Genomic DNA, 22,258 nt, shown 5'->3' on the forward strand with positions numbered 1-22,258 from the left:
GGAAAAAGCTGGCATTTTGGAAAGAGGTGGGCTTTAACAGGGGTTAGATCATGGTGTTGGATTGGAGACAATCTGAGATGATGGTGAACAGCTGTCTTGAAGACCTGAAGGAAAGAATGAGATTGAAGAGTGTGTGGAACTTGGTTCCACAGGTGGGACAAAAGATGAGCAAATGAGTGGAGGTGAACGGTGATTCTGCATTTTGGGAGTTTCACCAGAAGGGGTTTGCTGGTGGATCATGTGCTCCCAGCAGAAACCTGGGGGTTGGGGTAAGACAAAGCACGGAAAGAGCAGAGGGTGCAAATCAGAAAGTAGGTGGTCGAAGATATAGAGGCCACTGATCTGTCTGCAATGTGAAAGTGAGAGGCCATAGTCTTATCTTTATCACGGGTGAGTCCAATGATCTTGAAGGCCTTGGTTTCCACAGTATCAAGCTGAGCAAGGTGGAGGTATGGGTGCCACCCGGGGGAGAGCAGTATTCCATCAACCTGCGAATGAAGGTTTTGTAGGTGGACAAGAGTTCAGTTGTACCAAGGAAGGACTTTGTATGATGGAGGATGCCCAGTCAGAAACTAGCTTTGGAGGCCAACTTGAAATGTGGTTTGCCCAAGAAAGATCATATATGATCGTGAGACCCAAGAGTTTGAGTGACTGAACTTCTTCAAGAAGATTATTAAGAAAGTAGATTGGGGGTGGGGGGGGGGCAACATTCACTACATAGTCTTTCCAGGGAGTGTGAGAGAGTGAATGAGGTTTTTTGGGATTCAATGACGTATTCCAAGTGTAGGACCAGCTCGTGATTATATCTAAGTCTGCAGAGAGAGAGAGAGAGAGAGAGAGAGAGAGAGAGAGAGAGAGAGAGAGAGAGAGAGAGAGAGAGAGAGAGAGAGAGAGAGAGAGAGAGAGAGAGAGAGAGAGAGAGAGAGAGAGAGAGAGAGAGAGAGAGAGAGAGAGAGAGAGAGGAAAAAAAAAAAAAAAGAGGATGCTGCTTGCCTATCTGAAGCTTGAGTGATGTTACAGCATAGGGTGCAGTCCTTAACAAAGAGATAAAGAGGAGAGGATTTTGTAATGAAGTTCAATGGTGAATGAAAATATCAAAGCAGGTGAAATTTAGTGGAGATTACATTTATAGTTTTATCGTGTGTCTCTGATGCAGTAAGTTTGATCGAGTGGTACAAAAGGTTGAAAAATGCATGAAGAAGAAGTTCCCATCCAACAACCAAGAGTGGTAAACTCTCACGAACATCTCCAATGGTCCACAGTTCCTTTTGGGCAATCGCTGCAAACTTGTGCACAATATGATGATATCACAGCACAACTATGAAGCATTATTGGAAGAGTAGAAAAGGTCAATGGATTTGCATGTAAAATTCACGACAATAAGCGTCAGTGGAGTTTAAAAAGAACCCTCATTTAACCCGAATGGATTTGAGATTGGAAGTGCTGAACCATTCAGCTTACATACGAGGTCCGTCTAAAAAGTAACGGGACTGACTTCACAGAAATTTTATTCCAAAAAATAAATTGAAATCAGTTTGTCCCCTTCAAAATAGTTTCCCTCCAGTCTCACACACTTGTCCATCCTCTTCTTCCATGCTTCAATGACCCCCCGAAGGCTTCTTCTGGAATCCTCTGGAACTCTGTCATCACGGCCCTTTTGATGGCCTCCACATCAGGAAATCGGGTCCCCTTGATCACCCCCTTGAGCTTGGGGAACAGGAAAAATCAAAAGGGGCCATGTCTGGCGAATACAGGGGTTGCTCTAGAGTTGGCACGTTCCTCTCCATCAGAAACTGTCGGATGCTCAGGACACTGTGAGCAGGGGTGTTGTCATGCTGGAGCACCCAGGCGTTGTTCTCCCACAGATCCCTCCTCTTGTCCTGCACTGATCTCATGAGGTGCCGGAGGATCTCCTTGTACATATATTGATTCACTGTTTGGTAGAAACTCGAAGTGGACAATGCCCTTGATGTCAAAAAACGCGATGAGCATCAGCTTGACCTTCGACGTCAACATCTTTGCTTTCTCTGGTGTTGGTGATGCCTGACTTTTCCACTGATGACTCTGCCGTTTAGTCTCGGGATCATATTCGAATATCCATGATTCATCGCCAGTAATGACTCTCCCGAACAGGTCTGGATCATTCTCAAAGCGCTCGATAATGTCTTGACAGACAGTGACTCTTTGCTGTTTCTGGTATTCGGACAACAGCTTGGGGACCATCTTTGCGCACACCTTGCGCATTTCGAGATTTTCAGTGATGTTGCTCCAGACAGTGTCCTTGTTGATGGAAAGTTCCTCAGCAATCATCCGAACCGTGAGTCGACGATCTGCACGCACCATCTGCTTCACACGCTCGATGTTGTCCACCGTTCTGCTCGTTGAAGGTTTTCCAGACCGTGGATCGTCTTTAACCTCTTCCGGTCCCTCTTTGAACCTCTTATGCCATTCAAATGCACGTGTACATGACATCGTTTCTTCCCTGTAGACTTGCTGCAGCATTGCGAAGGATTCGGAAGGTGTTTTGCCAAACTTGGCAAGAAACTTCAGATTGGCTCTCTGCTCACGACTCATAGCACCACGACTCAAATTGGACAATGTGTAAAGCATGACCTGTAAAAAAAATCACACCATGAGAGCAGTCAACCATCACCAATCATATATATTGCTGGAATGTTGTGAAAGACTGTGATGCAACCCGTTCATTCAAGTTGTGTCAGTGGAGCACACAGCAGGCAAAGTCCCGTTACCTTTCAGACGGACCTCGTACGTCTCCATATGATTTCCTTCTGCTCAGCAACTCGAGGAGAATTTAATTTATGGAATAAAGATTCAAAATGATGAGAAGGGGAAAATCATAAGTTTCAAAATCACTGCTCACCTCCAATCATTTGTTCCTCTTTTTCTTTCCATCTGTGAAACAAACTTCCACATCATCTTCAATCTCATTCTTCCCTCTAGGTCTTTAAGACAGCTGTTCGCCATCATCACAGATTATCCCCCATCCAAAACCATGATCTTTTCTGCACCCATTAACCCCACCCTAAATTTCCAGTTGTTCCTCCCTAAGAGTTTCCTTCTGTATCCATCTTGTCCACCCCCCTGCATCCTCCCCTACCCCTCATTCGGTTTCATTAACTTCACTGTAATATACCATGTAAGAACAAAATGTACAAAGTAACCCATGTTGAATGAATCGTTTTAAGTTTTTAACATCGTGATTCATTCTGTTCGAGTTTGATTTCAAGCTATAGGCATTTGTAAATCTTCCAAATATACTATATCAGTAAAGCCTACGTCGAGGGAAAGCGGCAGTCACAAGACAGTGTTGTGGAGACAAATTTAGTATTCTAATAACCAGTGTGGGAAACTCCAGGATGCCCGCTATGACTTGTGGGTTGGGTAGGGGCAAGGTGGTATAATTCACTAACGTGGCCTATTATGGCTTTGTAATCCATCCTCAGGGCATTCGGGGGATTTGATTGTCTATTTCATGTGCCTGCAAGGCATTTCAATTTTTTATTGTGCCTGCAACACTTTGGGAAGATGGTTAGCTCGTTGCTTAGTAACGGAGGAGATAACAGTTCATAATGAGCACAGTCTGGCTCTCTTAGAATATGTACAGTTAAATTGGTGGTGCTGGGATGCTCGGTTCCACCGTATGCGCGGTTGATGCCGTAGGGATAAGGGGGCATATTGCATTGACTCTCACAGATACATTGCTCATCTCAGAGGCATTTCTCAACCTACTCTCCCCACGCCCCCTCTCTGTAGTGGGCTACAACAAGCACAACCCTGAGCACCACAATCTACTGCTGTGCCTGCTTATGACATCCAGTGATCTATCCGACCAAACCAAGGGATGGAAAACCACACGCAAGATTGCTGTATGTATGACTCATTAATTTACTCACACCAGACATCGGTAATGACACCGGTAGCACCTGCATCATTGTACCTGGTATTACATCATTTGTCGAAACAAAAACATTCATATAATGCTGTCTTGGTAACTGTTAGTTTGTTTATATTCACATTTTCTCCTTCAGCAACATCACCCGCTTACCCCCCATGATATAATGCAGCAAAAAAGCATGTTGTTTTTAACTTCAGAAACTTAAATGCCAATAATAGTGGACACAGAGACATGAATAATGATGTTGTTTATTAATCTGTGCAGACCATTGCTGTTAGTTTCAAGCCATGAGATAATTAAGAGTACAAGATGATTCAGAATATAGATTGCTCTCATTTTCTGCACAATATTTGCTGCACGGATTATTCTCGCCTGTTGCTTCACAAAGGACATCGGAGGGGCCAAATAATATGATGGTCACTGTGGCACATTGATTCGAGCACAAGAACAGTGAAACAATTTAAGATGGCACAGAGGAGAAGAAAGCAATGTCAAATTATCACACCTTTAAATTACATCATGCAGCGTTTTGATCCCTTTATCTCTGATCACCTTGATTGTCAAGGGATGTAAAGGGGGGAAATGAGCCAAGGTGGATGAATTGTGACCAAAAATTGTTCTTTTTGTAAACATATCAGGATGACGAATTTAAGCATTTTGTTGATTAAAAAAAAAGAAGGGCATTTCGTTCTGATGGAATGTGTTTTCTGATTTTCCACAATGCATGATAAGAGTTTCCTGTTGAATGAACTTGCAAAATTTCACAATAATTTATAGTATAGTATGCAAATGCCTGCTGAACCATGTTGTTCATTCATAGATATTAACATTATTTGACAGTTGTTGAAAAAATGGATGAGGTGTGTGTGTGTGTGTGTGTGTGTGTGTGTGTGTGTGTGTGTGTGTGTGTGTGTGTGTGTGTGTGTGTGTGTGTGTGTGTGTGTGTGTGTGTGTGTGTGTGTGTGTGTGTGTGTGTGTGTGTGGAAGGGGCATGTTTTTTTGTGAAGTTCTATTGGAGCGGTCTGACGTGGAATGTGATGCACCATCATGATCGGCATGAACTCCTGAGTTGATTCGACTAATTAAATACAAAGAACCCAGAAAAATTCCCATGTTTTAAACATACGCCATGTTGAGGTGTATAGAGCAGCTAAATAGGTCCTTCCACCATGGCATGACATTCTATTTACAAAATAAACAAGAAAAAGAGCAATCAGACTGCAGACCCTCACCAGGACTTCTTTTGAGTGGTGTACTTTTTGATATTTTCGGGTAAATCCAATATGGCTGCCAAACCATGTGAACTATGACATCATATGTGTGAACCTTTCGTTTCTCATGGACAGGTGGTCATACTTGTAAAGTTTCGCCTCGATCTGTTCAGCCATTTTAGATTTTTTTTTAAACAATATGGCTGCCAAATCCCGTGACTGATGATGTCATCAAATTTTTTTTCTGTGGACCATTTTATCTCTGGATGACCCTCAAATTTTTATACTGATCGGATGTGGCGTTCTACATTTACAATTATGACGTCATAATGAAGGCGCCTAGGATGTCATAAAAAAATCACTCATTCCCCATGAGGAGTACTTGCTATATGCCAAGTTTAAATTTTTCCTTGATGCAGTTTCAGAGATACAGAGGTCCAAAGTTTTTCCATTTTTCCAATATGGCTGCCACACCACATGAACGATGACGTCATAATTATCATTAAAACATTCTACATGAGTGGTCGCACCAATGGTGAAAATTGTCTCAATCCAACAAGCAGTTTTGGAAAAAAAATGTTCTGTGCGGACAACAAACGGACCCAAATGCAATACCTCTCCTTCGGCAAGGGTAATAACAAAAACAAGAAGACAACGTCATGCAGAGCACGATACTTGCAAAATCCATTCAACAAATTTGACCTCAAAAATAATTGGTGGTTGAATTCAATGACCAAACATGCAACTCCTCTTCAAATCTCAAGTCAATGGAATAAAAATTGAGGATTTTAGAAATACCACCTTAATTGTTGACCTTTGGATGATGTTGATCTTTTGATCTATGTTGACCTCAAAAATAATTCGCTTGTTCAATTCATTCATCTGAAATATAAATCCTCTTCAAATTTCAAATCATTCAGATAAAAATTGAGGATTTTAGAAATGACAGACTTGTTGACATTTGGTCTATGCTGACCTTTTGACCTCAAACACAATAGGCTTCTTGCTTGTGACTACCATGTGGAGAAGTTAAGTTTCAGAAGGTCGGTTTAAAATTTTGACCTGTAGGCGATTGGCAAACAAACAAACAGACAGACAGACAGAATAACAAATCGACTAACCAATCAATATACTTAGAAAATCTTCGATATTGCAAATAATAATTATAACATTTTAACAAACCATATATTAATTAATACAAATAGTATTAACAACAATAATAATTGTAGTATAATTTGGCAATAATAATAACGAACGTATATTCTTCACCCTGGCTCAAGCACATCTGAGCTTGGTAAAAGGCAAGCTGATGCTCAAGCAGTCCAGCAGGCTTGAAGACCTCATGGTCGAAGACCACGACATCATGCAACAAGGCCTTGAAGATCAAATAAAATTTGATCCAATGGACCAAATGGACCCACTCGTTTAATAAATATATAGCTCAGTCTGATGCGGGAAATATAGAGTGTGATGTAAAAGTGTTCGACCATCTTGAAAATAAACGTTTTTCGCTCGCCTGTTCGAAGAACAGAGAGCTATAGCGATTCCCCCGGCGTGAGCGTCAGCGTGAAAATGTTAAAGTTTTTGGTGCAAGTTATTTCCTTTCTAATGTTTTTACCTACCACACTATTTTTTACTGATTACAATATACAAATACATATATTGCTTTGAAATTATTTGGATCAGACTTCACTGCAATGCTTTATATAAAATATTATTCGACTCGTCTTTTAAAAACGATAAATGTATAAACAGGCGAGCATTGGGTGGCTTTGACACCAACTCTCTGGTTATTGTCACGCTCGCATATTTTGAGAAATAAAAGGTGTTATAATGATCACGTTTTATTAAAGAAACAAAAATCGATTTTATTGTACTGTACATTACTTATGCACAAATAAATTGAAACATTTTGGAGTGACCATCTTTTTCATGCAAAACAGCAGATATTCGTTTTGGAACACTGCTGCAATTTCTGGAGAGATCCCATTGTCCCATGCATTCTGCAATACTTCCCATAATTCATATTTTGATTTTGATTTTTGTTTTGTAGTTTTTCGTTTTTCTTCTTGTGCAAAAATCCAAGTCTTCAGCCTTGACATTTTTCCTCCCTAATTTGTAATTCCTATCTTGCAGGTAATATAAACTCGACGAGACTCAAAATAATAGTTTTACACCAAGAAGGCATTCCTAGCGAGAAATATCCCACAAAACAGGCATTACCAGATGTGGCATTCAAGCACAAGACAAAAGCATCATGAGGCTGGAGAAGTTAAAGATAGAAAACGGATTAGAAAACCAAAGAAACTCATCAAAGCAGATGAGCAATGCTTAAGGTTAAGTTCCTTTAAAAACGAGATGGTATTCATTGAATAATTACCCTGCACAGTCTTGAGAAGGACTTGGTGCAAGCCAACTCTTCTGGTTTTTTTTAAGGTTTTATTTTCTTTGATCCAATATGGTGCCAGACCAGTGACCGATGATGTCACTTTTATCAAACTATATTTCCCATGGGTAGTTGATCGATTAGTTAAAGTTTTGCATTCATCGGTTTGTGGTTTCAACAATTGCAGAGAATTTTTTTTTTCATACTGACCAGATCAAGCAATGCACTTGTCGAATTCTGATGTCATAATGAAGGCACCGATGCCATCATCATTAACATATCTTATTCCCCAGGGGGAGTACTTGACAATGAGCCACGTTTCAATTTTTTGCATGGAGCGGTTTTGGAAATATAGAGGTGCAAAGTTTTTTGGGGGATTTTTCAAGATGTCACCTGTACCACGTGACCTATGACGTCATAATTATCACTAAAAAAAAATCCTTCAGGAGGAGGCGCACCAATTTGGAAAATTTCCTGTCAATCAGACTAATAGTTGTGAAGAAATTAAATTTTTAAAATGCAGACACATACGTGCATACAGCACACGAACGCGACTGATAACTTAACTCCAACTCTTATCGCAGGCAGCTGAGCAGACCAGTGTAACAGCCCAAGGTCAGGTGATGATGCTTGCGTTAACCATGGTGGCTGTTTGTCTGGCTTCTGTCTGTTGTGGATGGTGGTGTGTGGTTGCTGGCATCCATGCATGCCTGGGAGTTGTTGTCCTCATGCTGGTTGTGGGTCAGTTGGTCAGGGCCTTGTTCCACTCTCGGCCTGGCACGCCCAAGGGAAGCCATTTTGGCTGGATCCGCTGGGCTGCGGCAGTGTCTGCCTGGATTATGGCTGTGGACACGGTTCTTCTTAGAGGGGGATACAGGCATCAATCAGGATTGGATGAGAGCACAATGGGGCCACCAGATCCTGGAGGAGGATGCAGGCTTCTGGGGATGGATGAAAGAACTCTAAACAGACTAGATCCCGGAAGAGGATGTAGGCATCGATCGAGGGTGGATGAGAGAACTCCAGGCTTACCAGATCCTGGAGGAGGATGCGGGCTACTGGGAGTGGATGAGAGAAAATTGGGTCAACCGGATCCTGGAGGGGGGTGCAGCCATAGATCCTGCTGCCTCTCGCAAGAATGTTTATAGACACAGTTCTTGTAGCTGATCTGATTCTCTGACATCTCCTCATTGGGGGTGTGCTTGAAGTCTGCGATTGCACCCAATCACCAGCCAGGGTGATCTACAAGATTTTGGAATAATAGACAAATTTAAAAAAAAAAAATAAGTGTATGGAATCCAGGGAGATTGGAAGCAACGAATCCTCAGGGGTGAATTAGGAGGTGCGAGGAAAACTAGAAGGGGTGGATGACACTTTTGAACCCGAACAACCTGCGATGACTTGCACTGAAGTTAAGGTGCCTTGATGCTTACTATCCCAAGGGTTCAATTTTGCAAGAAATTGGGACATGGGTAATTAGGATGGGAGTGGGCAAGAGTGACTCAATGGTCAGTAAATGGATCGATTTGGAAACCAGAATTGTCTTGTGGGGTTGATGTCTGTTATGTGTCAAGAATTGAGTTGTGTTTGGAGAATGAGTGTGGATTATAACATGTAAGCAGGCCATGGCAGAGTAGGAACACGATCCCAGTATTTCATTACAATGCTTGAGAATTGAATGACAGCGGAGGAGGAAATGAGATGTTAAATTGTGTGGGTGGGGAAGATATGTGGGTCTGCAGGAATGGATCAAGCTCTGCAAGAGCGGTGTCTGAACCCCCCCCCCTTCCCCATGAGATAATTTGTCCCTGGCAGCCGATGGTGTCTGGAAATGGGGACCTGTCTGAGGGGAAGTTTGATTGGGCGACCAGTGGAAAAGAGACCGCTGGCGACCCGGATGAGGCCAAGAGAGGTCGAATGGTGCGGAGACCCTCCCTGGAGAGATGTACAGCAAAAGAGCTGATTGGCTGTCAGGGACCGAATAGTTGAATGGGGTGGGGGGGGGGCAAAGAATTCATGTCGGGCGACTTGTTTTGGACTGCGGGCACCACAACCGGAAGTTCCCACACCATCCTTGTACAGTACCTCCCCGTTGCCTAGTTGAGGATCACACATGTGTGTGTAATAACATTTAAGCCATGGTCTTGCAGGGTTGAAATGAATGATTGATACTGGGTTTATGTGTGTGAGTGTGTGAGGGAAGGTTTACATGATCCATGTTATTAACCTGTACCAGAGAGACGAGGCTCGCGAAAATTTGTAATGGGAAAATTGGGAGACAAGGGGGGATTATTAGCCAAAGCACAAAGTATATTGTGACGTCCACGGGACTTTAACAGTCCCGCCAACGTAGAATGAGCCGAAACGATGGAGGCGATTTATTTGTTTATAACCCAAACATGGCGGTTCTAATCACTCTACCGCAAACGGGACGAGGAAGGTGGCACGAGTCACTTTTCACTGAGTTGATGATGTTTATTTGTTTTTCTAATTATTACCAGAAATAACAAGACTCGGCAAGAAGAGGGATCCGGGGCGATTCGACGGGATGGTGTGGGATCGGGCGTGGGGAAAAAAACAGTCAATTCCAATGAATATACAGTTCTCAATCCCTCTAAGGCGCCAAACACACACACACACACAAAACGTAGCTATCTCTGGTGGTCAGGCTGGACCGTGGTGTGGATGCAACTGTCCCTGGATCAGCGCCGGACGGGCTGGCCTTGCTCTCGCCAGGGGGGGGGCAGGAGAAACCGCGGTGCTGTCGACCTCCTGGTCCTGGCCCAAGTCCGCCCACAGCCGCCAGGGAACCAGCTCCCGCGCCAAGCCGCGAGCAGGAGAGGGAGGCAGGTCGGCCCGCTGCCCGACCCCGCACTCCGAGTCAGCAGAACCCCAGAGCCAACCAAAGCGAGGCACGAGGCTCGGCAAGGCTCCCAGACACGATCAAGAGCACGATCGACTCAGCACAGCAACCAGGACGCTCTCTGCCGCCACAGGTTCCACACCAAAAAAACACGAGCGTTCTGGTTGTAATCTTCTTCTTCCTCTTTTTCGACCCCGAACAGAACCTTTTTATCCTTCTGTCCTCGTCACTTCAATCGAGCCGTTTATTGGCCCACCCCCATCGCCTTCCGCCAATCGTGATCACGGGGCGGAGCCATCCGCTGCACTGTCCTGTGACATCACGGCCAGTCTCCAGAGAATACCAAAAAGGGGTTTACGCAGACACACTTACCCTATCCCGGGTCCCTATCTAATTACGTGACAATTATAATCTCCCCCCTTGAAGAAATGAACATTTACTAGACAACTTATCACCACTGGATTGCTACTTATTACATCGAGATCCTGGTAAACTCGAACAGCATGGCATACCTAATTAAGCATCCTAATTACCCTTTGAATGCATACCCCCCCCTCAAACGTAACACTGCCCCCTCCTCTGGTACCGCAGCTCCTGCAAGGTATATCACAGGCGCTACCGTACCAGCCTTAACACTTACTGACTCACACCTAATTAACCTAACGAAATAAAGTAGGAGGGGCAATGGGCAGCGAGTCGCAGCTAACTTACCTATCCTGCTTAATGTACTACCCCCTTATGGCCTTATCCTCGCCTAAACAATCATTCGTTTTTTTGTTTTGTTTTTTAATTTTTATCTCATGAGAGCACTGAGCGAAGTTGCACTCCATCTTCTAGATCATCGCTCCTGCCCAGCACTCTTCCAGTGATCTGGGGAGGGGAAACAAAAGGTTCCACAAAAACACAACACTTATACTTTACATTCCTACTCTAAGTCTTAACGACACTATTCACAGGATATTTACACTTGACCGCCTCCCCCAGTGGATGCTAATAGACCCAGCGTTACCTGGGGAGCCAATTTTCAAATTTGCTTGCCCCAAAATTATGCGGACATCATGCCCTTGCTGCACCTGTCAAGTTGTGCGGGATCGGGTGGGACTCACACATCTTCACAACACTCACACCATGGTCATCATCACATTTCTAGGTCATGGTCCTCATTTTAATCATGCAGGCTGAATCCCGTCGTGGCCGTGGTGTGGGTTACCACAAGATGATGGGGGCATCTCAGGTGCAACCATGCCCACAGGTAAGCTTTAGTCCAACCCGGACGTTTCTCCGCCCCGCTCCCTTTGATTCCCTCTCCCCTGGTAGCCATCAGCTCTAATCCCGTACAACACTCTGGAAGGGGTCTCACTGGCTCCTCTGGCCTTCCTGGGTCGCCAAGGTCCTACCCGCCTTGGTCTCCCAACCAGACCCTCTCCCAGTTGCCTCCAGACACTGTCACCATTAGCCACCAGGTGGTGAATCTCCTTGAAGGGGGTCGCAATTCACGCTCACCGTGAGCCTCAGCAATCCCTGTGGACAAGCACATCATCCCCACCCACAAAACCCACATGACTCCCCCACCCCATTGGCCTTACATGTGACACCTGCATTTCTAACACTTCACCGACCATGACCTTCCCTGTTACCACACCATGTCCAATAAAAATCAATGTGTGCACCATACATTTCACTTCTTAACTTAAAACAACTCACACAGCACTTCTCACCCGATCCACGCACCAGCCATTGGACAGCCACTCGTGCCCGCTTTGTTTCCAATTACCCACTGTCCCGATTGTCACTCTAAAACCCAGCAGAACTTACAAACCCATGCCAATTTTCCCACAATTCATTTTTTTTTCACTAAAGGAGGCACTTCGCCACAATCTCACCAGCCGTGCATGGCCCTATATGCTCAGCCCGATCTAGTCTCCTGGACCCCCGACAGTGATCTCCGGACCCGACCTATGAAAGGGCATCTCGGATAGACCTGGTGGTTCAGGAGGAGGATTCATCCTCTGAAGCATTTGGGTAATGCCAATTTCTCCCAGCCCCCCTACCTGATCCTGAATCTCTGCCTGTCGGATCGTCACCGATGGCCTCTCGGGCACCCGACCCGGCCGCCTCCACGAGGCCAGCCTGGCAGCGCACTCAGCCGCTCGGTGAACGGTGGGTGGATCCTGTAGCTCCACTAGCGCTCGGACCTCAGGGTCCGGAAGAGCAGCTAAAAATTTCTCTAGTGCCAGTCTGTCCCACGCCTCCACTGTAAGGTCCCGATACGCGATCCTGACTGATTGGTAAATGTCCTGTGCCAGCTCCTGCACTGTCTCACTCGGCTTTAATCTGCGGTGCTGGATCTGGGCCCGCACCAGATCACAGTTTGCCGCGAACCCAAACCGATGGCTCAACGCCTCGCAAATGTGGGAGCTGGTCAACATCCCCTCCGCGATCACGTTTAACACGTCTGCGGCTGGTCCCCGCAACGTTGCCACTAAATTCCCTGTACGTTCCCGCTCATTCCACCCGTTTAGTCGGGAAATGCACTCAAATTGCGTCAGAAAAGCTTCAACGCTCCCTGACCCGTCGAAATTTACCAGGGGGATCACTTTTACGGTGGCCCGCTTCTCAGTTTCTCCCTTGTCCGAATCCAGCCCAGGGATCAAACACCCTTGTGGCTGCGTATCCCATTTCGGAGCCCACTGTGGCCAAAGATGTTTTGTGGTGAGGGTCTCATGGGTCAATTTTGCCTCCTGTTCCATACGTTGAATGGACCGATTCACCTCTTCCCGCAGGATCTTCTGGGCCCGCACAACCTCCTCCAAGGCTCTGTCGCGAGTTTGTAGCTGCTCCTCAACCAACCCGGACACTCTACTTACAAAAGACGGCTCTACCAGGCCTTTATCCAAGACTTCATCTTGGCTCATAATTTTATCTTGTTCGTCCAAACGAGCCTCCAATCCTTTTACCTCCTCCGCCAAATTAATCCCTTGCTTCCTCAGCTCTCCCCACTCTTCTACTTGCAGCTGCATACGAGCATCCACACAGGCACGGTGACGCTCCAGGCTTTCATCCACTTTATCAACCCTGGTGTTCGTTGTATCAATTTTATATACCAATTTTTTTTGTATATTTTCCCCCTCCAATGTAATTTCTACCTTTGTTTCCTCCAATCTATCCTCGAATTTACTTTGTATTCCTCCCAATTTAACATCCACACACTCCTGCATCTCAGTTTTCATTTTCTCCATCTTTTCTCCCAATTCATCCCTCATTATATCAATCCGTGCACCCAACTGGACCCCCATTACCCCCAATTGATCTGTCATTTCTGCCCTCTGTGCCACGAATTGATTTGCCATTTGTACCGTCATGTCCCCTATTAAACGTTCCAACAGTGTCTGGATCGTCATCGCACCGGTTTCCGGCACTGCCGGCTCCATTACGGGCGATGAAGCACGGTCCACGCTCGGAATGGGGGAGGTTCCAACCCTACCCCAGTCTCTCCCCTCTTCCCCCGACTCGCTGCCAGACACGTGGCCTTCCTCCTCAAACATCTGCACATCCGCCATGGTGCAGAAGTCCCGTTTGCCGCCAATTAATTTAAATTTGAAAAATCCCGCCAAAAATTTCCCGCGCTCGCGCGCTTTTCTGTAGTAATTTTAGATTCCAATTCGTGGCGAGATTTTAATCCTGGTATATAATTTAGAGGGGTTCGAACATCCAACACCCTGACACCATTGTGACGTCCACGGGACTTGAACAGTCCCGCCAACGTAGAATGAGCCGAAACGATGGAGGCGATTTATTTGTTTATAACCCAAACATGGCGGTTCTAATCGCTCTACCGCAAACGGGACGAGGAAGGTGGCACGAGTCACTTTTCACTGAGTTGATGATGTTTATTTGTTTTTCTAATTATTACCAGAAATAACAAGACTCGGCAAGAAGAGGGATCCGGGGCGATTCGACGGGATGGTGTGGGATCGGGCGTGGGGAAAAAAACACAGTCAATTCCAATGAATATACAGTTCTCAATCCCTCTAAGGCGCCAAACACACACACACACACACACACACACACACACACACACACACACACACACACACACACACACACACACACACACACACACACACACACACAAAACGTAGCTATCTCTGGTGGTCAGGCTGGACCGTGGTGTGGACGCAACTGTCCCTGGATCGGCGCCGGACGAGCTGGCCTTGCTCTTGCCAGGGGGGGGGCAGGAGAAACCGCGGTGCTGTCGACCTCCTGGTCCTGGCCCAAGTCCGCCCACAGCCGCCAGGGAACCAGCTCCCGCGCCAAGCCGCGAGCAGGAGAGGGAGGCAGGTCCGCCCGCTGCCCGACCCCGTACTCCGAGTCAGCAGAACCCCAGAGCCAACCAAAGCGAGGCACGAGGCTCGGCAAGGCTCCCAGACATGATCAAGAGCACGATCGACTCAGCACAGCAACCAGGACGCTCTCTGCCGCCACAGGTTCCACACCAAAAAAACACGAGCGTTCTGGTTGTAATCTTCTTCTTCCTCTTTTTCGACCCCGAACAGAACCTTTTTATCTTTCTGTCCTCGTCACTTCATTCGAGCCGTTTATTGGCCCACCGCCATCGCCTTCCGCCAATCGTGATCACGGGGCGGAGCCATCCGCTGCACTGTCCTGTGACGTCACGGCCAGTCTCCAGAGAATACCAAAAAGGGGTTTACGCAGACACACTTACCCTATCCCGTGTCCCTATCTAATTACGTGACAATTATCATCTCCCCCCTTGGAGAAATGAACATTTACTAGACAACTTATCACCACTGTATTGCTACTTATTACATCGAGATCCTGGTAAACTCGAACAGCATGGCATACCTAATTAAACATCCTAATTACCCTTTGAAAGCATACCCCCCCCCCTCAAACGTAACAATATTTACCCCACTTCGCCCGCCCACCTCTCCCTCACACAGGCAGTGAGAGCAGGCGTTTCTAGTTAACGAAATGAACATGGTGATGTCACTTAAGTTGACACTAATTGTATTGTACTCACACTCAACAGGAGCTGATATACAAAGAGTTCTTCTCTCAAGGAGATCTGGTAAGATTTATTACATGTCATATTCTGCATTTCGTTTGTTTTTTTAATTTGGCCGCCTGTTGCAACATGGACCCCAGGAGAGGTTTCTGTTTCAGCTCATTTTGATAAAGAACCATTTCGTCATCCTGCTGTAATCCTTTCCCTTTCCTTGAACTCACCCACAGGAGAAGGCAATGGGGAACCGTCCGAGTGAGATGATGGACCGAGAGAAAGCGTATATTCCTGAACTCCAGATCAGCTTCATGGAACACATTGCGATGCCTGTTTACAGGTCAGACTGGGACGGGAAACAGTCGGGGTGTTGGGTGGTGTATGTAGTGAACTGCACTAAGTGTGATAATTTGACAGTGAAGGGAGGAATCGAACATGAGGAAAACATGACTGGAGAAGTCATTGATAAGGCCTAAGTCACATTTTCTCCACGGCGAGGATACGGCGGCCGTATGCCCTCTGAATTGACAAACGTGCGGCGGCCGCAGAGTTTCTACGGTGGCCTCAGGGTGGCCCTACGCCGTTTGGCTATCTTTTACAGGCCGTAGGGGTCGCCGTGGAATTATAACGTGGAGTTATAACTTTTTTTCATTTCTACGTTCGCCGTAGCAATTCGAGAAGCCGAAACAAAAGAACTGGTAAAAAAAAAAGAAAAAAAAAGAACCCACTTGTTACCGTCCGTCTGGCCGCACGTTCGCCTTAGAGCCCCCTGCGGTCCCCCTGCGGTCGCCTTGCGTCTGCCTTGAAAATTCTATGGCTGCCGCAGGAACGCCCAAAGGTCACCGTGCGGCATCAAATCAAAGACCGTACGGCACCCCCACGTTTTCGGTCTCCACAATTTATAAATACGCCGTGCAGCTACCCGAAAAATAAAAACGTATGTGCTGCTACATTGTGTGACCGTGGAAATACTGCAGCCGCTGTATAATTGCTGGTGGCTGTAGATTTTGGAGACCCCACAGCCACCGTGGCAAATGTGACCTCGGCCTTACAGCCGGCCTGTGTCAGAGTGGTGCTGAGGTGTCGTCTACCAGACGGCGGTCTCCTTGGGTTAACCTGAGGCGGTCCCTTTGGATGGGTGCCTGGAATGTCCTATCCCTAAGAGAGGATGATCACCTGTCTCTGTTATCATCTGAGCTCAAGCGTTTGGATATCGGTATTGCAGCACTATCTGAGGTTCGGAGACCGGATTGCGGCAAGATCATGCTGGGTGGTTACACCTACTATTGGTCTGGTCGCTCCGATGGTTACCATTCCCAAGGATTTGCTGCAGCTGTGTCCAATAAGCTGACTCCAATGATAATTGAGGTAACACCGGTCAATGAGCGTATGATGAGACTAAGGATTCGTCACTCATTAGGTGTCATTTACCTGGTCTCTGTTTCTGCTCCGACTGAGGCGAGTGATCTCACCGTGAAGAACGCATTCTCCACCACGCTCGAGTCTGTGGTTGATCAGTGCCCCAGACGAGATACACTTCTAGTCTTGGGGGATTTCAATGCATTGACTGGAACTGAAAGGGATGGTTACGATAGGTGTGTTGGTCCCCATGGGTCAGGAACTATGAACCAGAATAGCACAAAGTTCCTTGACTTTGCAAGAAGTTTTGGCAGGGGCTGCTTGCAGCCTATGTTGATCTTTGTAAAGCGTTCAATTTAGTGAATCGTGATGCCCTCTGGAGGATTCTTGGTCTTCGTGGGGTGCCACCAAAACTGATCGATCTGATGTCTGAACTCTACTCTGGTACTGAGAGTGCTGTGAGATGTGGTGGTACCATCTCTGACTTATTTCCAGTTGTTACTGGAGTTTGTCAGGGGTGTGTACTGGCCCCCACACTTTTCAGCACTTGTATGGACTGGATTCTAGGGAGGATGGCTGCGGTACATCGTTTGGGAATGTCAAGATATCTGACCTTGATTTTGCAGATGATGCAGTCATCTTTGCGGAGACTTTAGATATCCTTTTGGGGACCCTCGAGGTGCTGAATGAGGATTCGTAGCCGCTGGGATTACGGGTTTCTTGGGTCAAAACTAATATCCAGGCTTTCAATGACATCTTGGATGCTGCTGTCCTGTCTGTGCCTGTTTGTAGTGAGGATGTTGATGTTGTGGAGAGATTCACTTACCTTGGCAGTGATATTCATGTCTCTGCTGGCTGTGAGTCAGAGGTCAATAGACATCTGGGTCGGGCCTGGGGTGTCATGTATTCACTGGATCATGGGGTGTGGCGCTGCTGGTACCTGTGCAGGAGGACGAAAGTCCGAGTTTTCAGGTCCTTGCTGCTTCCAGTCTTGCTCTTTGGATGCGAGACTTGGACTCTGACCAAGGATCTGAGATGGAGACTTAATTCCTTTGGTACCAGGTCTCTTCGGAGAATCCTTGGCTATCGCTGGTCAGACTTTGTGTCCAACGAGCGGTTGCTGAGAGAGACTCAAATGAGATTTATTACCTACATAGTCCTTAAGCATCAGCTGCGGCTGTGTGGACATGTGGCTTGTTTTCCTGATGCTGATCCTGCTCACCAGATTCTCTCAGCGAGGGAGTCTCTTGAGTGGAGGAGGTCAATGGGCCGATCACGTGCCTCATGGTTGCAGCAGGTCGATCGGCATCTCACGGAGATGGGGATGGGCCAGGCATCTGCCTGGGGGATGTCCAGATGGAGGCTCCTGGAGTACCGGCCGAAAGTGGACGCAGCGACGCGCTGCTCTGGCGCATTCTCCCATACCTGACCTGACCTGTAAACACCTCTTGTTTGTGGGTGGGGCCACGTGAGGACTTCCCATCACAAGAAGGCACACGTCACACAATCCAAAAAGGCTATTACAATATCTCAGGCCGGTGTGTGCAATCCATGGCGTTGAGATGCACTGTAGGGCCCGGAAGCAAGGAGTCATTTGTTTTTATTTGGGGCCGCCCCGTGGGCTGGATGGCTTGGAGGATATCTCCACCAAGAAGGATGACTAGAGGTGGAGAATGAACACACTGGAGCAGTGGGCAGAAGGATGGTGTAGAAGAGTCATCAACAAGAGAGGGTCACGAGAGCTGGTTCAGGTGCACAGCCTGAGGTGCTCATCGTTGGTGCTCCTGGTGGGTGGTTTTGCATTATTGTCTCACTTCGTCTCCTGCACTCTTTATTGTCGTTGCTTGGGGAGCATGGCTCTCTGAAATGTGGACACGATTCTTGAGCTGCATCATTGCCTTCCACCTTGTGTATCGACAAAGAAAAGTCCTCGCCTGCATTATTATCCTGTTCCGCACGTAGTGGAAGACGGGGTTTTGCAGAGTCGTGTGTGTGCGTGCGTGCGTGTTTGTGCCTATGTCTGTCTGGACCGTAACTGTTTTACCATTTGAGCTTTTCTCATCAAAATTTCAGCAAAGCTTTATTATGAGAATATGGAGAAGACAAATGGATAATTTTGTTGAAATTTTTTTCATTATTATTATTATTATTATTATTATTATTATTATTATTATTATTATCTCACCTGGACTTCAGTTAGGTGAGCTTAAGCAATTGAGCAGTGTCTGTAGGTGAGCGAGTCAGTCAATCAGTCCGTAAACACTTCAGTCATCGCTTGAACATTATCGCATTTTAGTCACACAGTTTTGATGAAACTTGGCCACAAGCTTCATATCTGATGCTTCATATCATATCATATTGACCGCATCAAAATCTGTGCTCATTCAGGTGGTCTACGGGAGGGGGGGGGATTGAACCCACCAAAATATATTAGTTCTCTTCTCCAAAACTACACACAAGATTTTGATGAAACTTGATCACAACCTTCATCAACAGTGATAGACCAAAATGTATCCTCGGTATAAAAATCTGCATTCATTAAGTAGGTCTACGGGGGGGGGGGGGTGGGGAGGGGAGTTTGACCCCATCAAAATAGTTTGACTGTGACAATTTGTTTTCTTCTCCAAAACGACAGACACGATTTTGATGAAAGACATCAAAATCTGCGCTCATTAAGGCAGTCTATGGATGGGTGGGGTGGGGTGGGGGTTAATCCCCCCCAAAATAGGTATTTGCTCTCTTCTCCAAAACTACACACAATTTTGATTTCAATGAAATGACCACAACCTTCAATACACAGGATGTACAAATATTTGTTCACAGCATTACAACAATTAGGGTGGAAGGGGGTCTGTGGGTCGTTTGTGTTGTTCCTGATCCAGGTAAGCTTCAAGACGCGTGGTCATATTATTAAATTATTAATATTGTGATACTTCAATCCTTTTTAGATCCTCGTGGAGGATCTCTCAGTCTTACTCACGTTGTTGTTCTTCATCTTCTTCTTGTGGACTTTTTTGCTTCACAGCCTACAGTTTTCATCGAAACTTCCTGAAACTTGGCGTATATATGTAAAAATACCCTGCACAGACAGTAACCATCTCCGATTTTGAAAATTCCTCCTAGAAAGAAAAGTTATGACGTCAAAATATCTCCGCTAATGGAAATCGCCTAAAAATTTATCTCCGAAACTAGGCAAGCTTTTTGAATTCTGTTTGCGGGAATCGAACAGAGCATTAGCAGAGATTAATTACCGCACATATGATACATCACTATGACGTCATATCAATTTTTATGACGTCATTCCTATTTTTTGACATTTTTTGTTTCACAACCCAGAGTTTTCATCAGATCTTCATGAAACTTGCCATGTATATGCAGAAAGCCCACGCACAGGCAGTAACCATCTCCGATTTTGGAAATTATTCCTAGAAAAAAAGTTGACGTCATAATATCGTTGCTAATGGAAATCGCCTATACCATTATCTCCGAAACTAGGCAAGCTGTTTGAATTCTGTTTGCGGGAATCGAACAGAGCATTAGCAGAGATTAATTACCGCACATATGATACATCACTATGACGTCATATCAATTTTTATGACGTCATTCCTATTTTTTGCCTTTTTTTGTTTCACAATCCAGAGTTTTCATCGGATCTTCATGAAACTTGCCATGTATATGCAGAAAGCCCACGCTCAGGCAGTAACCATCTCCGATTTTGGAAATTATTCCTAGAAAAAAAAGTTGACGTCATAATATCGTTGCTAATGGAAATTGCCTATACCATTATCTCCGAAACTAGGCAAGCTGTTTGAGTTTTGTTTGCAGAAATCAAGCCGGGCATAAGCACAGATAATTTATCGTAAACCTGATACATCTCAATGACGTCATATTCGTTTTTATGACGGCATCATTCAGAGGATGAGGATCTTGGCTCATTTGAGCTTGTTTGGCCTTTTTTTGCTCTATTATTTTTAAAAACTTTTTGTTTTGTCCTCAGGAACCATTTGTCCAATTGACACAAAATGGTTGGGGTGAGAGCGACCCCCCCCCCCATCCCAAGAAAATATTTCAGTGATAATTGTGACATCATATGTCATGTGGTATGGCAGCCATCTTGGATTAAACGCAAAAAAATGAAAACATTATATCTCTAAACTGCTGATCGGAAAAATGTGAAACTTGGCAAATCTCATTCTACTCCAAATGGGGAATAAAGGATTGTAAGGATGACATAATTGTTGATGTGATAGACCAGCCATAAATGTTTCAATCAAAATTCTTGTTTACCATTGAGATTCAGTTTGAATTTCCAGGTGGGAACATTTTTACCAATGGAGCTTTTGTCATCAAATCTTCAACAAACCTTTATTTTGAGATTGTGGAGAACACGCATTAATAAAATGTAAATAAACTAATTTACCTGGCGTTTTTGTCAAATTTAGTTTGAGTACAAGGTGGATATGGACCAGCTTTGCATTTTGAGATGCTTTCTAGTTTTCTTGTTTGTGCAAGTGTGATCTGTGCTGCCTAATGTGGGTTTGGTGTTATTTATTTCTATTGATCCCTGTACATAAGTTTTGTCCCCATTTCCCTTTGTGTCTGTTGATTTGCATGGTTTGTTCCGCACTGCTCGTCCTGTCCACCTTTTCCCACATATTGGTTCACGAAAAAATATTTTCACGAAAAAAATAAGTGACCACTATCTTCGTTATTGTTGTGTGTCTGTCTATCTATCTATCTGTCTGTCTGTCTGTCCCGAGCATAGCTCCGTGGGTTTTCATTCGATCCTGACAAAATTTTGGTGGGAGGTTTATATCATGATCGAGTTGTGTTTTCCTGAAAATGGGCATGGTGCGCCTATTATGAGCAGAGCCACGCCCAAAAAACATGTGTTTTTAGGGGGTAGCCAATTTCAATTTGCATCTTCTCCTAGGGGGGTTGTCGAATCTGACAGGGGTTTCGGTATTTGGTTAGCCCAATGGCACCTGCATAGCCCCATGGAGCTCGATTTTTCATTTTCGTCCCAAGGTCAAGGTCACAAGGTCATGAACTTCGAAAATTGCGAATTTTGACATAAAAAATTTTCTTCTCCGAGGGGATTTGTCGAATCTGGCAGGGGTTTGGGTATTTCGTTAGCCCAATGGCACCTGCATAACCCCACGGAGCTCGATTTTTCATTTTCGTCCCAAGGTCAAGGCCACAAGGTCACAAACTTAGAAAATTGCGAATTGTGTTTTTAGGGGGTAGCCGATTTCAATTTGCATCTTCTCCTAGGGGGTTTGTCAAATGTGGCAGGAGTTTCGGTATTTGGTTAGCCCAATGGCACCTGCATAGCCCCACGGAGCTCGATTTTTCATTTCGTCCCAACGTCGAGGTCACAAGGTCACGAACTTAGAAAATTGCGATTTTGACATAAAAATCATACGACCGCCCAAACTTTGAGAGCTCGGATGACAATATTTTTTTATGCATAATCTTGAGGTCATTCCCCACCTAAAGT

At 45.4% G+C, this 22,258-nt stretch overlaps 1 protein-coding gene across 5 annotated transcripts in view; it reads left to right on the forward strand.

Annotated features, from left to right (window-relative positions):
- PDE2A (phosphodiesterase 2A) overlaps window positions 1-22,258 on the forward strand; it is a 314,549-nt gene that overhangs the window by 288,050 nt on the left and 4,241 nt on the right. For all 5 annotated transcript variants that reach the window (XM_085898655.1, XM_085898657.1, XM_085898656.1 and 2 more), the window contains 3 exons: window positions 3,775-3,887; window positions 15,430-15,468; window positions 15,633-15,739. In XM_085898655.1, coding sequence (XP_085754781.1) covers window positions 3,775-3,887; window positions 15,430-15,468; window positions 15,633-15,739 — 259 coding nt within the window. The remainder of the gene's footprint in view (window positions 1-3,774; window positions 3,888-15,429; window positions 15,469-15,632; window positions 15,740-22,258) is intronic.

This window comes from Eptatretus burgeri, chromosome 10, assembly GCF_056783735.1.
Source record: "Eptatretus burgeri isolate ZD-2024b chromosome 10, Ebu_testis_v1, whole genome shotgun sequence".
Classification (NCBI taxonomy): Eukaryota; Metazoa; Chordata; class Myxini; order Myxiniformes; family Myxinidae; genus Eptatretus; species Eptatretus burgeri.